Source organism: Phyllostomus discolor, chromosome 14, assembly GCF_004126475.2.
Source record: "Phyllostomus discolor isolate MPI-MPIP mPhyDis1 chromosome 14, mPhyDis1.pri.v3, whole genome shotgun sequence".
Classification (NCBI taxonomy): Eukaryota; Metazoa; Chordata; class Mammalia; order Chiroptera; family Phyllostomidae; genus Phyllostomus; species Phyllostomus discolor.
This window is the reverse complement of record NC_040916.2, coordinates 21,506,506-21,524,382: the sequence shown is the minus strand read 5'-3', so window position 1 is coordinate 21,524,382 and position 17,877 is coordinate 21,506,506. Positions and strand designations below refer to the sequence as shown.

At 38.5% G+C, this 17,877-nt stretch overlaps 1 protein-coding gene and 1 long non-coding RNA gene across 5 annotated transcripts in view; both read left to right on the top strand.

Moving 5' to 3' along the window:
* The window catches only part of RABGAP1L (RAB GTPase activating protein 1 like), a 454,513-nt gene that overhangs the window by 128,954 nt on the left and 307,682 nt on the right, over positions 1–17,877 (top strand). For all 4 annotated transcript variants that reach the window (XM_028530695.2, XM_036015478.1, XM_036015477.1 and 1 more), the window contains 2 exons: positions 2,606–2,699; positions 4,942–5,092. In XM_028530695.2, the coding sequence (XP_028386496.1) occupies positions 2,606–2,699; positions 4,942–5,092 (245 nt within the window). The remainder of the gene's footprint in view (positions 1–2,605; positions 2,700–4,941; positions 5,093–17,877) is intronic.
* On the top strand, positions 6,414–10,353 carry LOC118498183. The gene is made up of 2 exons (XR_004900705.1): positions 6,414–6,913; positions 7,137–10,353. It is a non-coding gene; the product is annotated as an uncharacterized LOC118498183 (long non-coding RNA).

The following is a 17,877-nucleotide window of genomic DNA, read 5'->3' as shown; positions in this document are numbered from 1 at the left end:
GTCATATAAGCAATATTATTAAAATAAAATAATCCTAAAAAATAAAATAAAACCGTCCTTAAAGATTACTCTTTTGTTACCCAATTCTTTTAAACTACTGGATATTATTTTCTGAATGGCTATGCCATAATTTAGTTAGTAAAACTTCTTGGTAGATTCTTGATAGTTTTCAGTTTCTTATTATTACAAGCAGTGATACAGTGAAAATCTTTTTGCATGTTTCTCTTTGACATGTATTTCTGGAGAAAAGGTTTTAGATGTGGAGTTGCTGGATCAAATAGTGCATTAATTTCAAATCTTACTAAGTTTAAAAGATTGCTCTTATTTGAATATCAGTCTTTTTTCCTGTTTCCCCATACTTTTACCAACACTATTATTATTTTTCATACTGTGTGCCAGTCTAATTGGTGAATGTTGTATCATCTTAATTTGCACTGAAAAGTTATTGAGTTAGGCCTGTCTTTATTGGCTGGTTGTATTTTATGTATTGTGGCCTATACTATGTTCATGTCCTTGGCCCAATTTCATGTTGGATTTTTCTTTATTTTATGGTTTACTAAGACCTTGGTGTATTAGTGGAAATAGCCCTGTGTCATATGTTGGATCTTTTTCTGCTTTAAAAAATTATACTCTATACCTTACTTCTAAACATTTTTAATTTATAGTTAGTCATGTTTCTTAATCTTGCTCATGTGGCATCTTGGTTTTGTTTCATGCTTTGGGATTCCTTTTCCAACAAGAATAATAAGAATCTGACAGATTATTTGCATTAGTAGTACTTTCTGATTTGCATTATAATCAAGAGTAATGATGCCTATTAGTGCTTGTTTCCGTTTTTCTTTTTCCTTTTTATTGTGTTCTTAGATTTTGTTCTCTAGTTTAGCATTAACAAATTTCTAAATATTTTATAAATCTGGCATATTAATTTGCCGTGGAGCAAAATGGAGTATAAGGGTAGGATCATCTTAGGCCCTGTTTAATTGAATTCCAATTTATAAATAATTCCATTATACTTGGTGCCAGTTAAAAGAAGGGTGACCAGAAGTCCCTATTAGCCTGAGTTTATCTGTTTTCGGTGTAACTTTTAATAGTGTTTCTTTTCACTCTCAAAAGTGCCTCAGTTTAGAGGAAGAAATTATAAGGGTTATAAGGGATAGTTGTTTTCATGGGATAGTTCTTGAAGATATTTTAATATTAAGGCTTTAGTTGTTTTTGGTTACATTGTCCCTTCAATACGTAGTAATACTTCATTTGCTTTAGCTTTTAAAAAATGTATTATTTTCATGGTGAACTGTTGCAAACTTCATAGAATTGCTTGTGTGAGGTAATTCTAGAGCAGTGATGTGTCTACTCTCTTAGCCTTTATTCCAATTTCCAGAATAATGCTCACTTTTTGAATAAAATGTGTTTTGTAAATCTTGCTTATCAGTATTGTCCTAAAGATATTGAGGCATTTGTCTGTGTTCATATGTTTTGGTTCTATTTTACTAAATCTGTGATAAAAATCTTTTTGTGTGCACATGACCAAATGTTTTCACCTGGCCAAATAAACCTCTACCTATCACATTGATGTGTTTTGGTGCTGAATACATCCACCGACAGGAATTAGTTGATCCTTGGATCATTGGATTTGTAGCAGGCTAAGCAGTGCTGTCGCTAACACAGACCCTGTGGGATTGACTTACGGCCGGTCCCTGCTGCGCTGTGACAGTGCTGAGCGAGCCAGGCGCTTGCTGTCAGCCCGGCGGAGTTTCAGCTCGCTTGTTCTGGCGTCGACGCAGCGGCTCTCCCGCCTTGTCTCGTGTAGCGCTGTGTCAGAGGCCTTGTCGTAACGTAGGTGAATCGTGCCTCTTGCATTTACTCTCTTACCACTTAAAAGATTTCTGGAGCTGAGAATCCCTGATCTTTGTGGGTGATTGCAAACTGTCACCCCATCCAATTCTTTATAAAACTATCACTTCACAACTTGGGATGTTTTATAAAGTTGCTGTTTTGAAAGGCCAAATAGTTTCCTTTAGTCTTATACAATATCTTGTATATATGACTATATGTCTACAACCTTACTTCTTACATTTCAGGTTGTGATGTGTCTGTATGTATTGTATAGGTGTTTCTAGCATTGTTTCTGTGCGTGTGCATATATATCTGACCATAGGCTTTAGTATATTTTGGTCTCACTAATAAAGTGTGAATATTTGAGAATATTAATCTGGTGAATAGAGCCCCAAATAGAAATTTCTACCTGTATTATCATTAACTTTTAAATTTTACTCTTTGTATTTGTAGGTATTTACTCTGTTTATTTGTAGACATTTTAAATTTTGTACTCTATAGAGTATAGATAAGTATTTTCATAAAAAGTTTATGATTTGAAAGTATGTAACTAGGCACTAAGGATAAATTATATGGATGAAATTTTTAATGTTATTTTTGTAATAACAGTAAATGGGTGTAATAATACATCCAGTGGGTGTAATAATATAAACAAAAGTATCATTTGTCTTTTATAGGCACTGAGTCATGTTTTTTGTTTTATAATATATAGATATCTAATATAATATGGAATATAATGTTTATTGTTTTTGTTTCTGTGTTTTTTCTACAGAGAGTGATAATGAACTCTCAAGTGGAACAGGTGATGTGTCTAAGGATTGTCCTGAGAAGATCCTGTATTCTTGGGGAGAATTGCTAGGAAGATGGTAAAAATTCATTTTTTTAATTGAAAATTTTATGTTTCCATAATTTATGTTGTACTAGTTAAATTTTATATTAATTTGTATTAAAATCAATGTGTCATATATCTTAATATTTTAATGTACTTTAAAAACATAAAAGTTAAAATAAAATTTATAAATACTCCTTATATATATATGCCCTGGCTGGTGTGGCTCAGTGGATTGAGTGCCAGCCTGCGAACCAAAGGGTCACTGGTTTGATTCCCAGTCAGGGCACATGCCTGGTTTGCAGGCCAGGTCTCCAGTTGGGGGCACGCAAGAGTCAATTGCACACTGATGTTTCTCTCCCTCTCTTTCTCCCTCTGTATCTTTCTCTAAAAATATATATATAAATAAAGTCTTTAAAAATAAATAAATAAATACTCCTTATGTTTGCCTAGGCCTTCCCTCCAGTATAGTCTTATTTATAAGACATAACATTGTTCAGAGTAGTCAGTTTTATGCTGTATTGCCAATACATGTAGATATCTATTTTTTTATTTTATTTTATTCATTCTTCAAATACAGTTTTCTCCTTTTTACTCCCTAGATATCTATTGTTAAGGGTTACATTTCCTTTCTCTACTAAGTCTATTACCACTAAAAGGGGCTGAAGAGTTTAGAAATTCTCATTTGACCACTGATTATAAACTGTAACTTAGTCTGTTTTATTCTTCTTGACTAAAACTATTACTTTACGTTTTGGGGTTTTATCTGAAACTACAAAAGAAGGTACCCTGTTTATATTTATTATAAATACTCTGTATTTATTATAGTTGAGTTTTTAAAAAAGATAATCATGAATTAAAAAATCGTGCCAAAAAAAGACTCTGCCATGCGGTGTAGACATGTGGAAAAACACTGTTATCGGGCATGCATATCAGATTATGTGCATGCAGGTAGTCTAGGAGGAAGTACAAAGTTTGGGATGAGTTTTACACATTTTATACAATCAAGTAGATGAAAGAACAGTTAAAACTACTTTTTAAAAAAGATTTATTTATTTATTTTTAGAGAGAGAAGGGGGGGAGAAAGAGAGAAACAGAGAAACATCAATGTGCGGTTGCTGGGGCCTGTGGCCTGCAACCCAGGCATGTGCCCTGACTGGGAATCGAACCTGCGATACTTTGGTTCGAAGCCTATTCTCAATCCACTGAGCTACACCAGCCAGGGCTAAAACTACTTCTAAGAGACAAGTGAATATTACTGGTGGCAATCTCCTCTACAAATCCTGAGAGACTCATGAGATAATTTGGAGATGTGTGTTTGTAGATCCGAGGGCTGGAAGGCTTGTGGCTTCTCACTGTAAAATCTGGAGACTAGGTGTATCAGATTCCTAGCCAAACAGTTGAGCCTGTTATGTCTGTGAGAAGATACTCTAAGAGGAAGAGGGGCCAGCTGCCTCACCTTTCTTAAACAAAGAAAATTATCTTACCTGTACAAATATAAAGTGAACACATCTCAGAGTTTATTTGGCATTAACTAAGAAGGAACCAGTAATATATTAGAGCCAATGAAAATGAGGATTTCATTTAGAGGCTTATATTCTCCACCAGACAGTTCATTTGCATTGCCAGGAATCATTTGAATAGCTAAGGACAAAATCCTTACGCATTATTATCAGGTTTCTGCATGTTATCCTCGATCTATCGAGAAGTGTAAATTAGCCCGGTCAAAGAAAAATAAAGGCGTACACCCGTATGGCGTCAGATAGTTCTCAAGCTCCAGCATTCCGCCCAGACGTCCCGCAGTCTCGGTAGCCAGATTAGGGCAGGATGGGGCACGCACCGGACGTGTTCAGGGGAGGGCGTGTCAGCACCGGGCTCTGCGCCCCCGGAGCCAGAGGACACAGCAGCTGCCAGCCTGCCTTAGTGCGCTCATCCCAGGGGGTTCGGATGGTTCTTTTTGTGCCTTGAAATGGTGCCTGGAAACCTTTAGTTAACACATTTAATATTGTGAGTAAGTCTATAGGGTAAATAAGGAATAGTAAATGAGAGAAAGAAAAACCTTTCTTTGGTGATGGAATAACATGGTTCACAATAAAGAAGGTGAGATCAAGAAAACAGTCAGAAACATCACAGAGTTAAACCCTATCGTCAGTTCATGCCCTTCCCTTCTTTGGGCCCAGGCTTGCTCTTCGTGTAAACTCATCGGTGTACTTTCCCTCCAGGCAGCAGTTCGGCCGCGGTGCGGGGAGTCTGAGTGCTTTATTTGCTTGTGTTCCCAGGCACAACAACCTTGGGGCACGACCGAAAGGGCTGTGGACTCTGGTGAAGAGTGGCGTCCCCGAAGCTCTGAGGGCAGAGGTGTGGCAGTTGTTAGCAGGCTGCCATGACAACCAGGCGATGCTGGATGTGTACCGACTGCTCATCACAAAGGTAGGGAGCTCTTTTCCTGTTACGCTCATAGGATGTATTAAATGAATCTGTTTTCACAGCCCCGTCAGTCGGAACTGCTCGGGGCCTGGTTCAGAGCGCGTCGGTGTGGGGCAGCGGAGTGTTCCGCCTCTCGTGCCGAACAGTGTTGGGAGGCGGTGAACAGCGCACCCTCGTCGTCTGCCGTCACTTTGTGGCTTGGCTTTCGTTTTTTTCCTTTTAGTGACTTCATAATAACTATTTACCAAACTGTAATGTACTTATATTTCAAGTACAATCAATTAACCTTTCGTTGTTGTTTGAGATTTATATAGTTTCACTTGTTCACAATGTAAGTGTCTCCTAGTGTAATTTTAAAAATCAGATTAACTTGAAATGAAAAGGCATTCTGCGCTTACGTGACCTTGCACTTCAGTGATGTGGGCAGTCGCCCAGATCCGTCTTCTGTCAGGAGCCTCTGGGTCCAGTGAAAGTTCCTTTGCCTCTGTCTAAAAGACTGATTGTGGAGCATGGTGAATACAGGTTCTCCTTGATCCTGGACGGTCTTCATAGGTCTCACCTTCCACTGTCTTAATCTATAAATCACAAACTTTAAATAATAGCATCATTTTTGTTTTTTAAAAAATCTCAATTCATAAATGTGATGTTTTGAGAACCAAGACTTGTTCCTCAGGATATATCAGCTGTTATAATTCTTTAACTCCTCTAATTCCTTCTTCCCTTTCTTCACTCTTTGCCCTCTCCCTTCCACATATATTTTTGAGTGCCTAATATATTCAGTTGTTGCTAGATTCAGCGTCTTTTTTAAACCATTTAACCATTTTTTACGATTGTTTTCTACAGTGGCATGGGCACGGTGACCCACTGCTGTGGGGTTGGGCAGGATGTCTAAAGTTTCATCTATATTTTTAAATTGCAAACACAAAAGGACATGAAGCCGCGCTGGTAGTTGCCGGGCTGTGGCACTGAGACCTCCCCGGGTCTTTGGGCCCGCTGGCCGCCGGTCCCGTGCAGTTCAGGAGGGGCCTGGGGGAGGGAAGGGCTTCCGGTCCTCGGGGCCGAGTAACTGCGGGGCTCACACTCGTCTGTTCACTCTCAGAGTATTAGAGTTTTGCGTTTTGCGTGTGTTTGATTATGTGGATTTACAGATTATGTAGTTTTAATTTGACTGTAACTCATAGTGTGGGTGAGCAGTTTAAAAGGATTGCTGCCAGAACAACTATGAAGGACTCATGGACAAACGAAGGCTGGCGAGGTGGAATCGGGGGAGGGAGGTGGGGATGGCTGGGTGTGGGGTAAATGCACCAAGCTATGCTTGAACAACAATAAAACAATTAAGAAATTAAAAAAAAGATTGCTGTCATAAGATGTTGCATAGCAAGATATTTTAAAACAGAAACGCTAATCTGTCCATCAAGTAAGCATTCATGTTATGATAATGGATAAGAGGACAACTACTTTTGTAAATAAACTCATGTTATTTATAGTGAAGGACATTTGACACATTGGGCAAATTTAAATATCACTGTGATTTTATCACTGAAAACTTACATGCTTGTGCTGTTATACAAACTCTTAATATCTTCTTAATGAAAAACCTGAAATCAGGAATGTCAAATATGGTTAAACTTGTACAAATAGCTGCAGAGAATTAGGACTGAACATTAACAATATAAAAATAACAGTATAATACGGTAGCATGTATGCATAATTACAATAAATAATAAAAGATATATACATATATTAGAAGTTTATGCTCAGAATAGTTTGTATTATTTTGCTATCTGAGCAGAAATGTCCCAAAACCATAATTCTGGGTGTCAGGTCACTATTTTTTTTTAAATTCCTTCTTTTTTTTTTAAAGATTTTATTTATTTATTTTTAGAGAGGGAAGAGAGGGAGAAAGAGAGAGAGAGAGAAATATTAATGTGCGGTTGCTGGGGGTCATGGCCTGCAACCCAGGCATGTACCCTGACTGGGAATCGAACCTGCGACACTTTGGTTTGCAGCCTGCACTCAATCCACTGAGCTACGCCAGCCAGGGCAGGTCACTATTTTATATAAATAACAAACTGTATACTTGTAATGGCTGCTCATGGTGTAGCATGTAGAGGCTTTGTTAATTTATTCCTTCTAAGACTTCAAAATTTGAGAGAAAAATTAAAATATTATTTATGAACTCCTAACACTACAGTATATGTTCTTACATGTGATGGAAGTTTCACCATATATTCCCAAGTGTCCCGTGAGGAACTTGCCCAAGGTCCCAAGGTAGTAAGTAGCAGAGCCTAAAATTTCAAGCCACCATCTCCTTCTGTAGTGAGCACCAACATTTCCTCCTGGATTTGAGTATCACTTCTTCCTGGGTTTGTGATCTTGAGAAGTTACCCCAACTTTTTAAGCCACAGTTTCATCATTTGCAAAGCAGAGATAATGGGATTGTTACCAGGATTGTTGTAGGAATTAAATAAAATGATATAGTGCTAAGCACATAGCAAATATTCAGGATTAGCTTCTATTTTTACCCATATGATATTACATCGTGAACAGGATAATAATAATAAAGGATATGGTGTCAGCGTACACTTCTACTTTAATATGCGTATCAGCCAACTTCCAGCCGCAGTTTTCACAGGAGCACATGTTGTGAACAGCAGCTGATGGAATTGGAAAGGAGTCTTTTTAAAAGCATCAAGTGTCACATTTATCTTTTTTTGTTCGTTTCTTGTCTTTTTTTCTGGCTGGTGTATATTATGGAATATCTGAATCCAAAAACTTGACTTTGTAGTGATTCATGAGTTATTACTTTAGTAGTTATGCATATTCAAGTCTATCGTAAAGTAAAACAAGATTCTCTAAAAACCACTCCTAATGACTGTCTGATGTAATCAGGTTTTCAAGGTAGGTGTTAATTTCATTCACTTATTGATTCACTTATTTATTCAGTGACTCTTTGTTGATCATCTTTTATGGGCTGAGCTCTCTGTGGTTTCTGGGGCGATGCAGATGAAAAGGGTTCATACCCTGAGGAGTGTAGCCTTGGGAGAAGTCAGGCCCGTGCACGGATAGGTCAAGTGTGTCCTGACGCAGGGGACAGTGGGCATCTGCAGCAGGTGTGTGGAAGACAGGTGAGGGAGTGACAGCTGTGCTTGCGAGAGCCGGGGAAGGCTTCCCAGGGAAGATGGCGCCTGTGGTGGGAATGACGGTACTGAGCAGCCAGGAGAGGAGTGCGGTGTAGACGGCACCGTGGAACGATCCAGCTGCCAGTCAGTGACTTGGTTGGACTCCCCAGGAAGCCTTAGAAAGTGGAATCAGTGTTCTTTCCTCCCCTCACCCCCACCCCAGTCGGCCAACCATATCCACTGTTCACAGATCAGTGCTTGTCCCTTGTTAAAGGGGAAGAGTGTAACACAAGTGTTTATTCTTATTAGAATAGACATGAAACAAGGAACCTCAAACTGTATCATATCAAAATGATATCACAAGAGAATATTTACCTGGTTACCTAGGATTGCTGTGATAGAAATTTAACAAGTAATACCATAATGTCTGCTCAGTGTATGTTTGGGTACCTGTTGTCTGAGTTCTGTGTTGGGTTGGTGATGCTTACCAATTTTTAAAATCAGTGAACTAAGATATACCACCTATTGGCTAAATATAAAACAGTATAAACTTGCAAAGAAGAAGGCCAAATTTATAAATTACAGGTAGCATGTGCTGGAACTTCTGTTGGAGAGCAAAAAGGGCAGTAGTTGCAAATATTACTTTGGCAGTTGCTGCAAAAATCTTTTTTTGGAATATAAATAAAAGACAACCATTGTAAGATTCTGCACATTCTCTGCTTCCTTGAGCATTGTATGGACAGATAAAGCTTCCCCGTGTTTATCCTTGTCAGATTATTGGTGCTGCTCCGAGTAAAGCCTGTCTTCTCTCTCCAGTGTGTTATTGTAGCAGACAGCTTTTAATAAAACATGTAGCTGAAGAAAAATTTTTATTCTGCTTTGTTGGAATGTGCTATAATTATAGTTACAGACATCCTCAAGAGGAAATGTTTAAATTGGTATTTTTCTTATGATCAAATAACATTTAGTGAGTCATTGAAAAGTGAAATCATGGTATCAATTATACCTGTTTTTATTTGATAAGCTTTCACAACTAAATTAAACTTCCGTACATCATTTAGTCGGGTAGATGTTTACCTTTTCTTTACATTGTTTGTTTTTTAAGTATTCAGTGCAGCACGCCAGTCAGCCGACACCCAACACTGGATTTCACCGAGAGGCAAGGCGTTGCCGACTACACGGCCGCCCTGCTCTCGGTCCTCCAGGCGCCTGGCTGTGGGAGGGGAGCTCTGTGATAGAACCGGGTTGCTCCAGCTGGGTCGGAACCGCTGAGATGCAGCAGAGCCGCCTGCTCTTGTACTGATGCAGCCACGGCATTTACAAAATTTCTCCAGAAAACACAAAGTTCTTTAAAATTTATTAACCAAAAAAAAAGGTGGCAAGGAGAATAAAGAGCACTCACTATGTTGTCATGTAAATACCTGGAACATGGAGATGTACTGGAAGGTCTCTATGAAAGGAAACGAAGGATTATTGGAAGAGATTTTTAAAGAAAACGTACTTTTCATTTTCTCTTTTCTTATCTCGTAAGGGTGGTGGTTTCTTACTACGTAATTACACCTTGGCTTATTATTTCATAGTGTAACTTCATCAGCTTGTCTTGGTCTTCGCCCCGGGAGCTCTTTCCTCTTCTGTTATATCTGCCCTGACACCTGTGTGTGAAAGCTGCCATTGTGTGTGAACCTGAGAACGGAAAGGTTCCCACCAGCACTGGCATATTTCTGTAAAAATTTACAAATATATTCACAATTATGCTCTTATACTTAGAGGACAGTGTTCTGTTTTTTCATAACAAATATTAGTTATCATTTAAACATAGTCATAATTTTGAGGTAAATTAAAGAAAAGATGATTTTCTAATGTTGCCCTCATTTTCATATGATGGAATTAGAGTAGGAGTGCACTGTTTTGAAGGGAGGCTTTTGGGTGATTGTTGAGCTAGATGATTCAGTGGCATGAAAGCTGTATTTATAACTATAGACGTATGGGTAAGAGGGAAACAGTGGTATTTTCTTAAGTCCCACAAATTTTCAGGAGCCCAGGATTACAGCGTGACTCCTGCATCCCAATGTTATGACTTTACTGCCTGTGTTTGCATATGTTTCTAGAGCAGATGTGTTTATTTACTTATTCTTAATTTTTTAATTTTTAAAAAAGATTTTACTTATTTATTTGAAGAGAGAGAGAAAGGAGGAGGAAAGAGAGGGAGAGAAACATCAGTTGGTTGTCTCTCACACTCCCCCAGCAGGGACCTCCCACAACCCAGGCATGTGCCCTGACTGGGAATCAAACTGGCGACTCTTTGGTTTCCAGACTGGGGCCCAGTCCGCTGAGCCACACCAGCCAGGGATGTATTTATATTTTAGTGAGTGATGTGATGTGATGAGTTTTTTCCAGGGCTTTTGCTTTGGTTTTGATGTACTTTTCCATTTAAACTTAACACTTAGATGTGTTTACTGTTAATTAGTGTCAAGGTTAAAAAAAGGGAGACAGCAAGTACCTATGAGGCAGGTGCTGAAAGTCCACGCTCCCCCAACGTATCACACAGTCCCGCCCATGTTTGCCAACAGTTCCATTTTGCAGCTTCTTGCTGGATTGCATCACGAATCTCTCAGTATCTTCTCGTTCTTGGTTTGTGTGTCTTTACCATTTGTATTTCTTTGTCTCTTTATCATATCCTCCCATTCTCTTTATTCATGGAGCTCTGAAAAGTGGTTTTCATTATTTGTTATTTTGTTATTTGCTTAGTCTCAGATTCCCTGTGACTCTCTTGGATTAGGTTGCTTTGTAGTTGTATGTTTTTTAGTTGGTTTTCAAGCTGACAAGATGGTAGACTGTCATCACAGAGAAAGGGTCCTTTTGTTGTGCTTTGTGTCCCAGAGCCTGGCACTCAGTATCCTTTAGTAAATATTTGTTGGATAACTAAAGGAATTAAACTCCAGAGGGCAGTGCTCCATGACCTAAGTCTGTGTGTGTGTGTGTGTGTGTGTGTGTGTGTGTGTGTTTTATAACATAGAACATATCAAGTTATAGACTGGAGCTTTAGTGGAAGTCTTACTTTTTTCATTACATTTAATGAATAGCTCTTAGGGACTGTCCTTAAAGAGTAGGCATTGAAAAGTTGTCTTTTTAATTTGCTCATTTTCCTCATTATAGCATAAATAATTCTTTAGAGCTTATGAAGAAGATATGTAGTTGTTAATGCGCACATATGGAGATCCCAAAATATGACATATAGTATGTCTTCTGTTACAAACTCAGATATATCTGAGCTTCTACTTCCTTTTTCTACCAAATAGAAAAAAAAATAAATGGAAAACCAAAAGACCACTGAGTCAATTTAAGATTATTTTCAGCCGTAGAAAAATTTAGTTCCTTTGTGAAATTTCTTGAGCTTCTTCAAGATGGTACTAGGTAACTGTCATGTTTTGGGGTGTTATTAATGTTGCGATTATTTTTTCAGATTTAAAAGCCTTATTTTATAGTTTGGTTTTTGATTTAATTATTAATTCCACAGAATGTTTCAAACTAAGTATTGTAATCAATTCAGTATGTTGCAGTTTTAAAAGAATAGTTATACCTTAGCAATTTATTATGTTTCTCATTTGGTTTCTTTCTTCTCTGTGTTAAATCTTTACTTCTCCCAGATTCATGATCAATTTTATCAGTAATGCTTTTATGAAGTGCATAATAGACTTTTTACATACCAACATTTCTATTCCTAATGAATAATGAATACACTAGGTAAAAGTTGCTTGAAACTTTTTTATTCCTGGGTCGGAGTACCAGGGGTGTGCACATTTCTGTAAGGAGAGCTTTACTTGTTACTGCTGTCAGAACACCCCAGTCACTTCCACCCGTTATGGGGCTCGTATTTGACGTGTTTGTGAAAGCCGGTTAATATTTTACTAGATGACTTTTACTGTGATACCAGCAAAAACTATGTGAAAAGGAGCAATTCCATTTAATTCTTTAACTCTTGAGTTCTTTTTTGAAACGTCTAATGGCGATTTTGAATTGAAAGCTTATCTTAGTTTTTCTGCCTAGCTGTCTGGTTGGTGCTCAGGCGCTCTGAGTGGGGTCCCGTCTCTTCGCAGGGACTGCTCAGTCAGAGTCTCTGCAGCGCTCTGACTGTAATTTCTGGGGCTCGGCTCTTCACTTGGAAGAGTTCCAGAGCTCAAGCATGGGTGTGATTTGGCTATGTTTACAAAATTTCTGTCTCAGCCTTTCAGAGCCGATTGTGCAGTCAACAGGAACATTGATCTTTATTGCATATTATTCACAATCAAGATTCTCTGAGTGAAACACTATTGCAGAACCTTAAATTAAGGATCGAAGGCGTCCCCCTCGATGATTTAAATACACTTTTTTGCCTGTCGGGGTCGGTGATGTTACGGAGCGGTGGTTTTCCCAGCCCACTTCTGTGGGAAGGCCTTTCCCCGCTGGAACAGAAAGTCGATGGAGCTCGATCCTTGGGAAGGGACGAGACAGTGCCAGGAGGAGAATGCTCGTCGTCCCAGGGGCACCGCGTAACGTTGCATTAAGTGTCCTGGGACTCATTAATCAGGAAACGACTCCAGCTAAAGAGGAAACTGCTCCTCAGCTGCCGAGCTGTCGGCTCAGCTCCTCCTTGCTGCCCAGCTGCCGGCAGCATTCTTGAACTGCTCTGTCCCGGCCGAAGCGGGTAACTTGGGGATTTCTGGCAGACTTGACTTGTACTGACAACCTTTGATCTTGAATGGAGTTCTTTTCAGGTATAACTTTACACAATAGGAGTAATTTTGGAGTTACAATGTGTTGATTGGTCTGCAAGGCTTTTTGGCTTGTAATCTTATCATTTTTTAAAATCCTGAAACAACCCATGCTACGTAGTTATAACCTTGGGTATGCATGTAGGTAAATAAATATGAACACGCATGTATGTGTCATGCGGAACCACAATACACAGAGATTTCTAAAAACTGTAAGTAAATTTATCTATTTAAGTCATATTGACATTTCTGTTAGGTTAATAGTTTATTTGGCTTGACTGAAGACTTTTTTGAGAATTAGTGCATAAGAGAGTATTTTAATTTCACAAGAGTGTGTGCATTATATATGTATTATGTCTTGTTACTTCCCAGGCTTCTTTGTGTTTTTATGATGATTATCATATTCAGCATATCAGGTATTTCTTAACTTCCCAAATGGTATTTGACTACTAACTACTACTGAGTACTTTATAATTGTTCTTAATATTACTGTTGTTAATTTTACTTTTTAACTTTTGATACTTGTCTTAATACACACACAGAATTTTAGTGGTTTCTAAAACAGGGAAGTAGTTGGACACATTCAGCCGCCCTCAGGAAGGACTGGAACTGCGACTTACGCGTGCCCTTCTCTGTGTCCTTCCCACCCGTGGTGCACAGAGAACTCGGAACGTAACTTTGTGAAGCTGGTTTCCGTCGGCCCTTCAGGATCAGTTTTTTCTCTGCTAGTATTTTTAATTGGTTATAGCTCAAGAAGGTAAATTTTGTACAAACAATTGCTGGTACTACACAATCTAATATTTACAAACTTCATGGAACGCTTAGCCAGGACAAACATTGTCTTGTGAATTTGGAGTACTTGCTCTTTAAAGGCAGATGCATTTCTATTAGACTTATAGTTTCTGTAAAGAAAGGAAGAAAAGTTATGACCCCCCCCCAAGTGCCACTTTATGTGGGGGGTTTATATTGTGTGTGATGCACCTGGTGGGAGCAAGACAGAACCTGGAACAGGAGCAGCGCTAGAGCCCGCGGCTCTAGTTTTTATTCAGGGTTCATGGCTCTGGGCTCATTTTTGTTTAGGGCTGGTTTCCTTTGAACTTGGGCGTGTGGGTCTGTGTCAGTATGCACAACTCAGTCATAGGTTTACCTTACTCGCAGTATTGTCATGTGTGTTTATTTACTACATTGATTTAGAAACATGCATCATTTATCTTTGTGACTTATCTATGGATTAGATTGATTTCAAATACTAGTTTTACAGTTCATGCAGAAGTCTAAATCCTCAGATCAAGGAAGGTGCCACCTTCCTGCCACACACCTGCCACACACACTTGTGGAAGGTGTGTGTCAGAACTGGAAATAGAAGATATTTCCTATTATTTATCTATGATTTCTCACTCTCTCTTTACAGTTTCCTATTGAACATTGCTTGGACCATAAAGTTAGAGAATATTTCTCCCTTGCAGTGTAATAAAACTGCAGGCTTACCAGAGTTTTCACAAACAAATAGCACCTCCAGAGAAGGAGCACTAAAGGTGGCCTGCTGACTTCCCAGAGGTGGCCTTTCTAATGCTGAGGCATGGCAGCGCCTGTGTGGGGGGCACGTTCATACTCCGAGAGAATGGTTACAATTAAGTCACGACTGTGTCTTTCTATTGTGGAGATAGAGATGTTCTCTAAGAGTGCCTGCAGCCACGAAGTGAGAAACCTCTATCTGATTGTGGTGATTTTACGGATTTTCCAAGGACTCCATGATGCTTCAGGGGCCCTCCAAAGAGTCTTTAGGGATTGCTGAGTCCCTTACAAATATGGCAGTAAACCTGAACGCCAGCCTTATGTCCCTGGGACCCCGTGAGGAGTGTGCACTTAGCGTACCGTCTCAGGGACCAGTCCCATGCCTCTCTGCAGTGATCTCGAGTCAGACGTTAAAGCGAGCACTGAGTTGATTCTGGAGAACCTGTTTGTGCTTTGTCTACGTTCAGTTTTAATGTCCCTGTTGCCCTTTTCGTCGAGAACATTATCTAGGACAGACCTCAAAATTTAATGTGCAGGTGTGGATCCTATTGAATACGATTTGGATTCAGTATATCTGGGGCGAAGCTTGTGGTTCTCATTTCTAACTGGTTCTCATTGCTGCTAGTTAATGAACCACAGTTTGAGTAGCAAGGCTCTAGGTCCTAGCCCTTGAACTCTAAAATGTTTCTGAAATATTTTAAAATGGTTATTAGCTCAGTGAATGCATGTAATTGTTTCCAGCTAATTATATTAGTGAAGAAAGATACATATACTAAAAAGTCACAATATAGTTTACTCTTTACTATAAAATTATCATCATGGATGGTCTTCATTGTAATATAGAGTTCATAACTGAACATTATTGCTATGAAAAGATGAACAGATAAGACAATATAGTTTAAAAATTAAAATAGTTTATTACAGGATTACATATAAATAAATATAAAATGATAACCACAAGGGTTTGCCCTGTAAGGCTTAAGGTTTTTTTCTTTTCTTTTTTTTCTTTTGTTTTTTTCTTAATTTATGATTTATATAACATCTGAATCTTCTGACATTTGGCTTTTACTTGATGGAAAAGAAAGAAAGTCAGAGAATCAGAGAAAAAGAAGGTGATGTTTCTGAACGATTTTTCCCATCTGGGTTTTGGCTGTCTGCTTTCAGTTTTGAATCAAGCCTCTTTAAATTCTCAGAACTGTTTGGCGCCTTTTAGGCTTTCCATTTGAGCCCAAAGAATAAGAATTAAATTTACTTCTGTTAATCTCATTCTTATACTATCAACCTACCACATTTAAAATCCAGGGAAGGTAAGTCCTGCTCACCCTCCTTCTGCCGGGTTAAATGGAGAGAAATCCTTTACTTAGCAAGCCACAGTACTTTAAATTTTCTGTCCTGTAGAGAGTAGCTTAACACAGAGGTTAAGGTTATTGGAGGGCTGTTTTCTTTTTCTTTTTGGAGAGGGCGAAGCAGCCAGAAAGATACTGTGACACACAGTTGTGTGGAAAACCTGACCAGCCCCTCTGCTGTGGAAACGAAGAGACGCTATTCGCTGCATGGACCCGGAGTGCCTCTTGATTTAAATGTCTTACCTTGCAGAAATCACTCCCAGGGAGAAAGCGAGTTTAAATAGTGCTCATGACATGTTTAATCACTGACATAGACAGAATTATAAGATCTTGAACATACTATTTATTAATTGAGATTGTGGATTTAGAGAACATTAGTTTGTTACTAATTTAATTTGTGGGAGTGCTTTTTAAATGACACTCATCATTCAAGAGATGTTTAGTAGTATTCTAAATGCTCAAGAGGATTTATATTCTTGCTTGCAATTTTCATTTCTAATATGCCTTTCATCCATCCATTTTATGCTACTTAGTTTTGTGTAAATACCCAATATGGATTTAGGCTTCCTTGGTCATGACACATACATAATTTTGAGTAGGGGGAGCTCTTTAAGGAAAATAATGTTTCTTTGGCAAATTTTACAAAAACATATGACGGTATGAACATATTTCTAGGGACCCTTTGAGGAAAGACTGAAGTAAAGCTAAAAGAAGGGGTAAGTGAACTTGAAGGCAGATCTTTCATCAAATTGGAAAGATTTGGAGCATTATTTCTTCAAATGCCTGTTACTCCCCAATTCTCTCCTCCACCACTGGCATCCTAACTGCTGATACTGATCCCTGAAGCTTTTTTTTTTTGTCAGCTCTTTTTCTTCTAAAGGTAGGTTAATTTTTCTTGATTTGCCTTCAAGTTCACTTACCCTTTCTTTTTTCATCTCTATTAGAAGTCTTTCCAGTGAATTTTTATTGTATGTTTATATTCTAGAATTTTCATTTGGATGTATTTTATAGTGTCAGTTTCTTTCCTGAGCTTTTCTCCTTTTATTCATTGCAAGTAAAATTTCCTTAATATCAATGAGCATAGTTACAATAGCTGCTTAAATGTTCTTGTCTGATAATTTCAGCATTTAGATCATCTTAAGATTGGTTTTGGTTAATTGTCTTTCCCTTTGCAGTGTATTACAGTTTCCGTGTGTTTTTTGGTCAACTAATTTTGGAGTTCTCTCCTGGAAGTTGTGAATGTTCTGAGAGTGTTGATATTTTGTTTTAGCACGTGGTTAACTTAGATTTTACTCAAACTATGAACTCTGTCTTGTCTATGCAACTTCCAAAAAAAGTTTTAAAAATAGAAAATAAAATTTATTATGATAAGAATAGTCATTCATATTTCATAGCTGTCTTAATCCATCTGGCCTACTATAACAAAATACCATGCTGTAGGCGGCACATGAACATCAGAAACTTACTTTCCACCATTCTGGAGGCTGGGAAGTCCACGACGGCAGGTGCAGTGTCATGTGAGGGCCCACTTCCTGGGCCGGCGACCTGCCTTCCTGCTTCGTCCTCACGTGGCGGAAGGAGCTTCCTTGGATGATCTATAAGGGCAGCAGTCCCCTCCCCAAAGCCCACTTCCTAGCGCCATGAGGGCTAGAATGCCAGCATATGAATTTGGGTGGGATATACACAGTCCAAGAAATAGCACTCATAGTTTATAAGGTTTTTTTCTGTATACTTTCTCATTTTATCCTATGAAAGCTCCCTATAATACCGAGTTAGGCCAATAATAATTACCGTACCCCCTCTATTGATGTGGAAAGAGAGGCCCACAGCAAGTTGCATGACATAGTCTGATACCAGGCAGGCACCCATTCTTCATCTATTAAAACCTGCTTGAAGATATTTTTAACCAGTGTCACCCCATTGAATTCAATAAAAAGGGGAAAAAGATATTTTTAAATATTAGTGGTAAAAATAGTGACACTTAGCGTACTTTATCCTTTTTTCACAAAGTGTTTCATAAATATTGTCTAATTTAATGTTCCAACTAACCATCT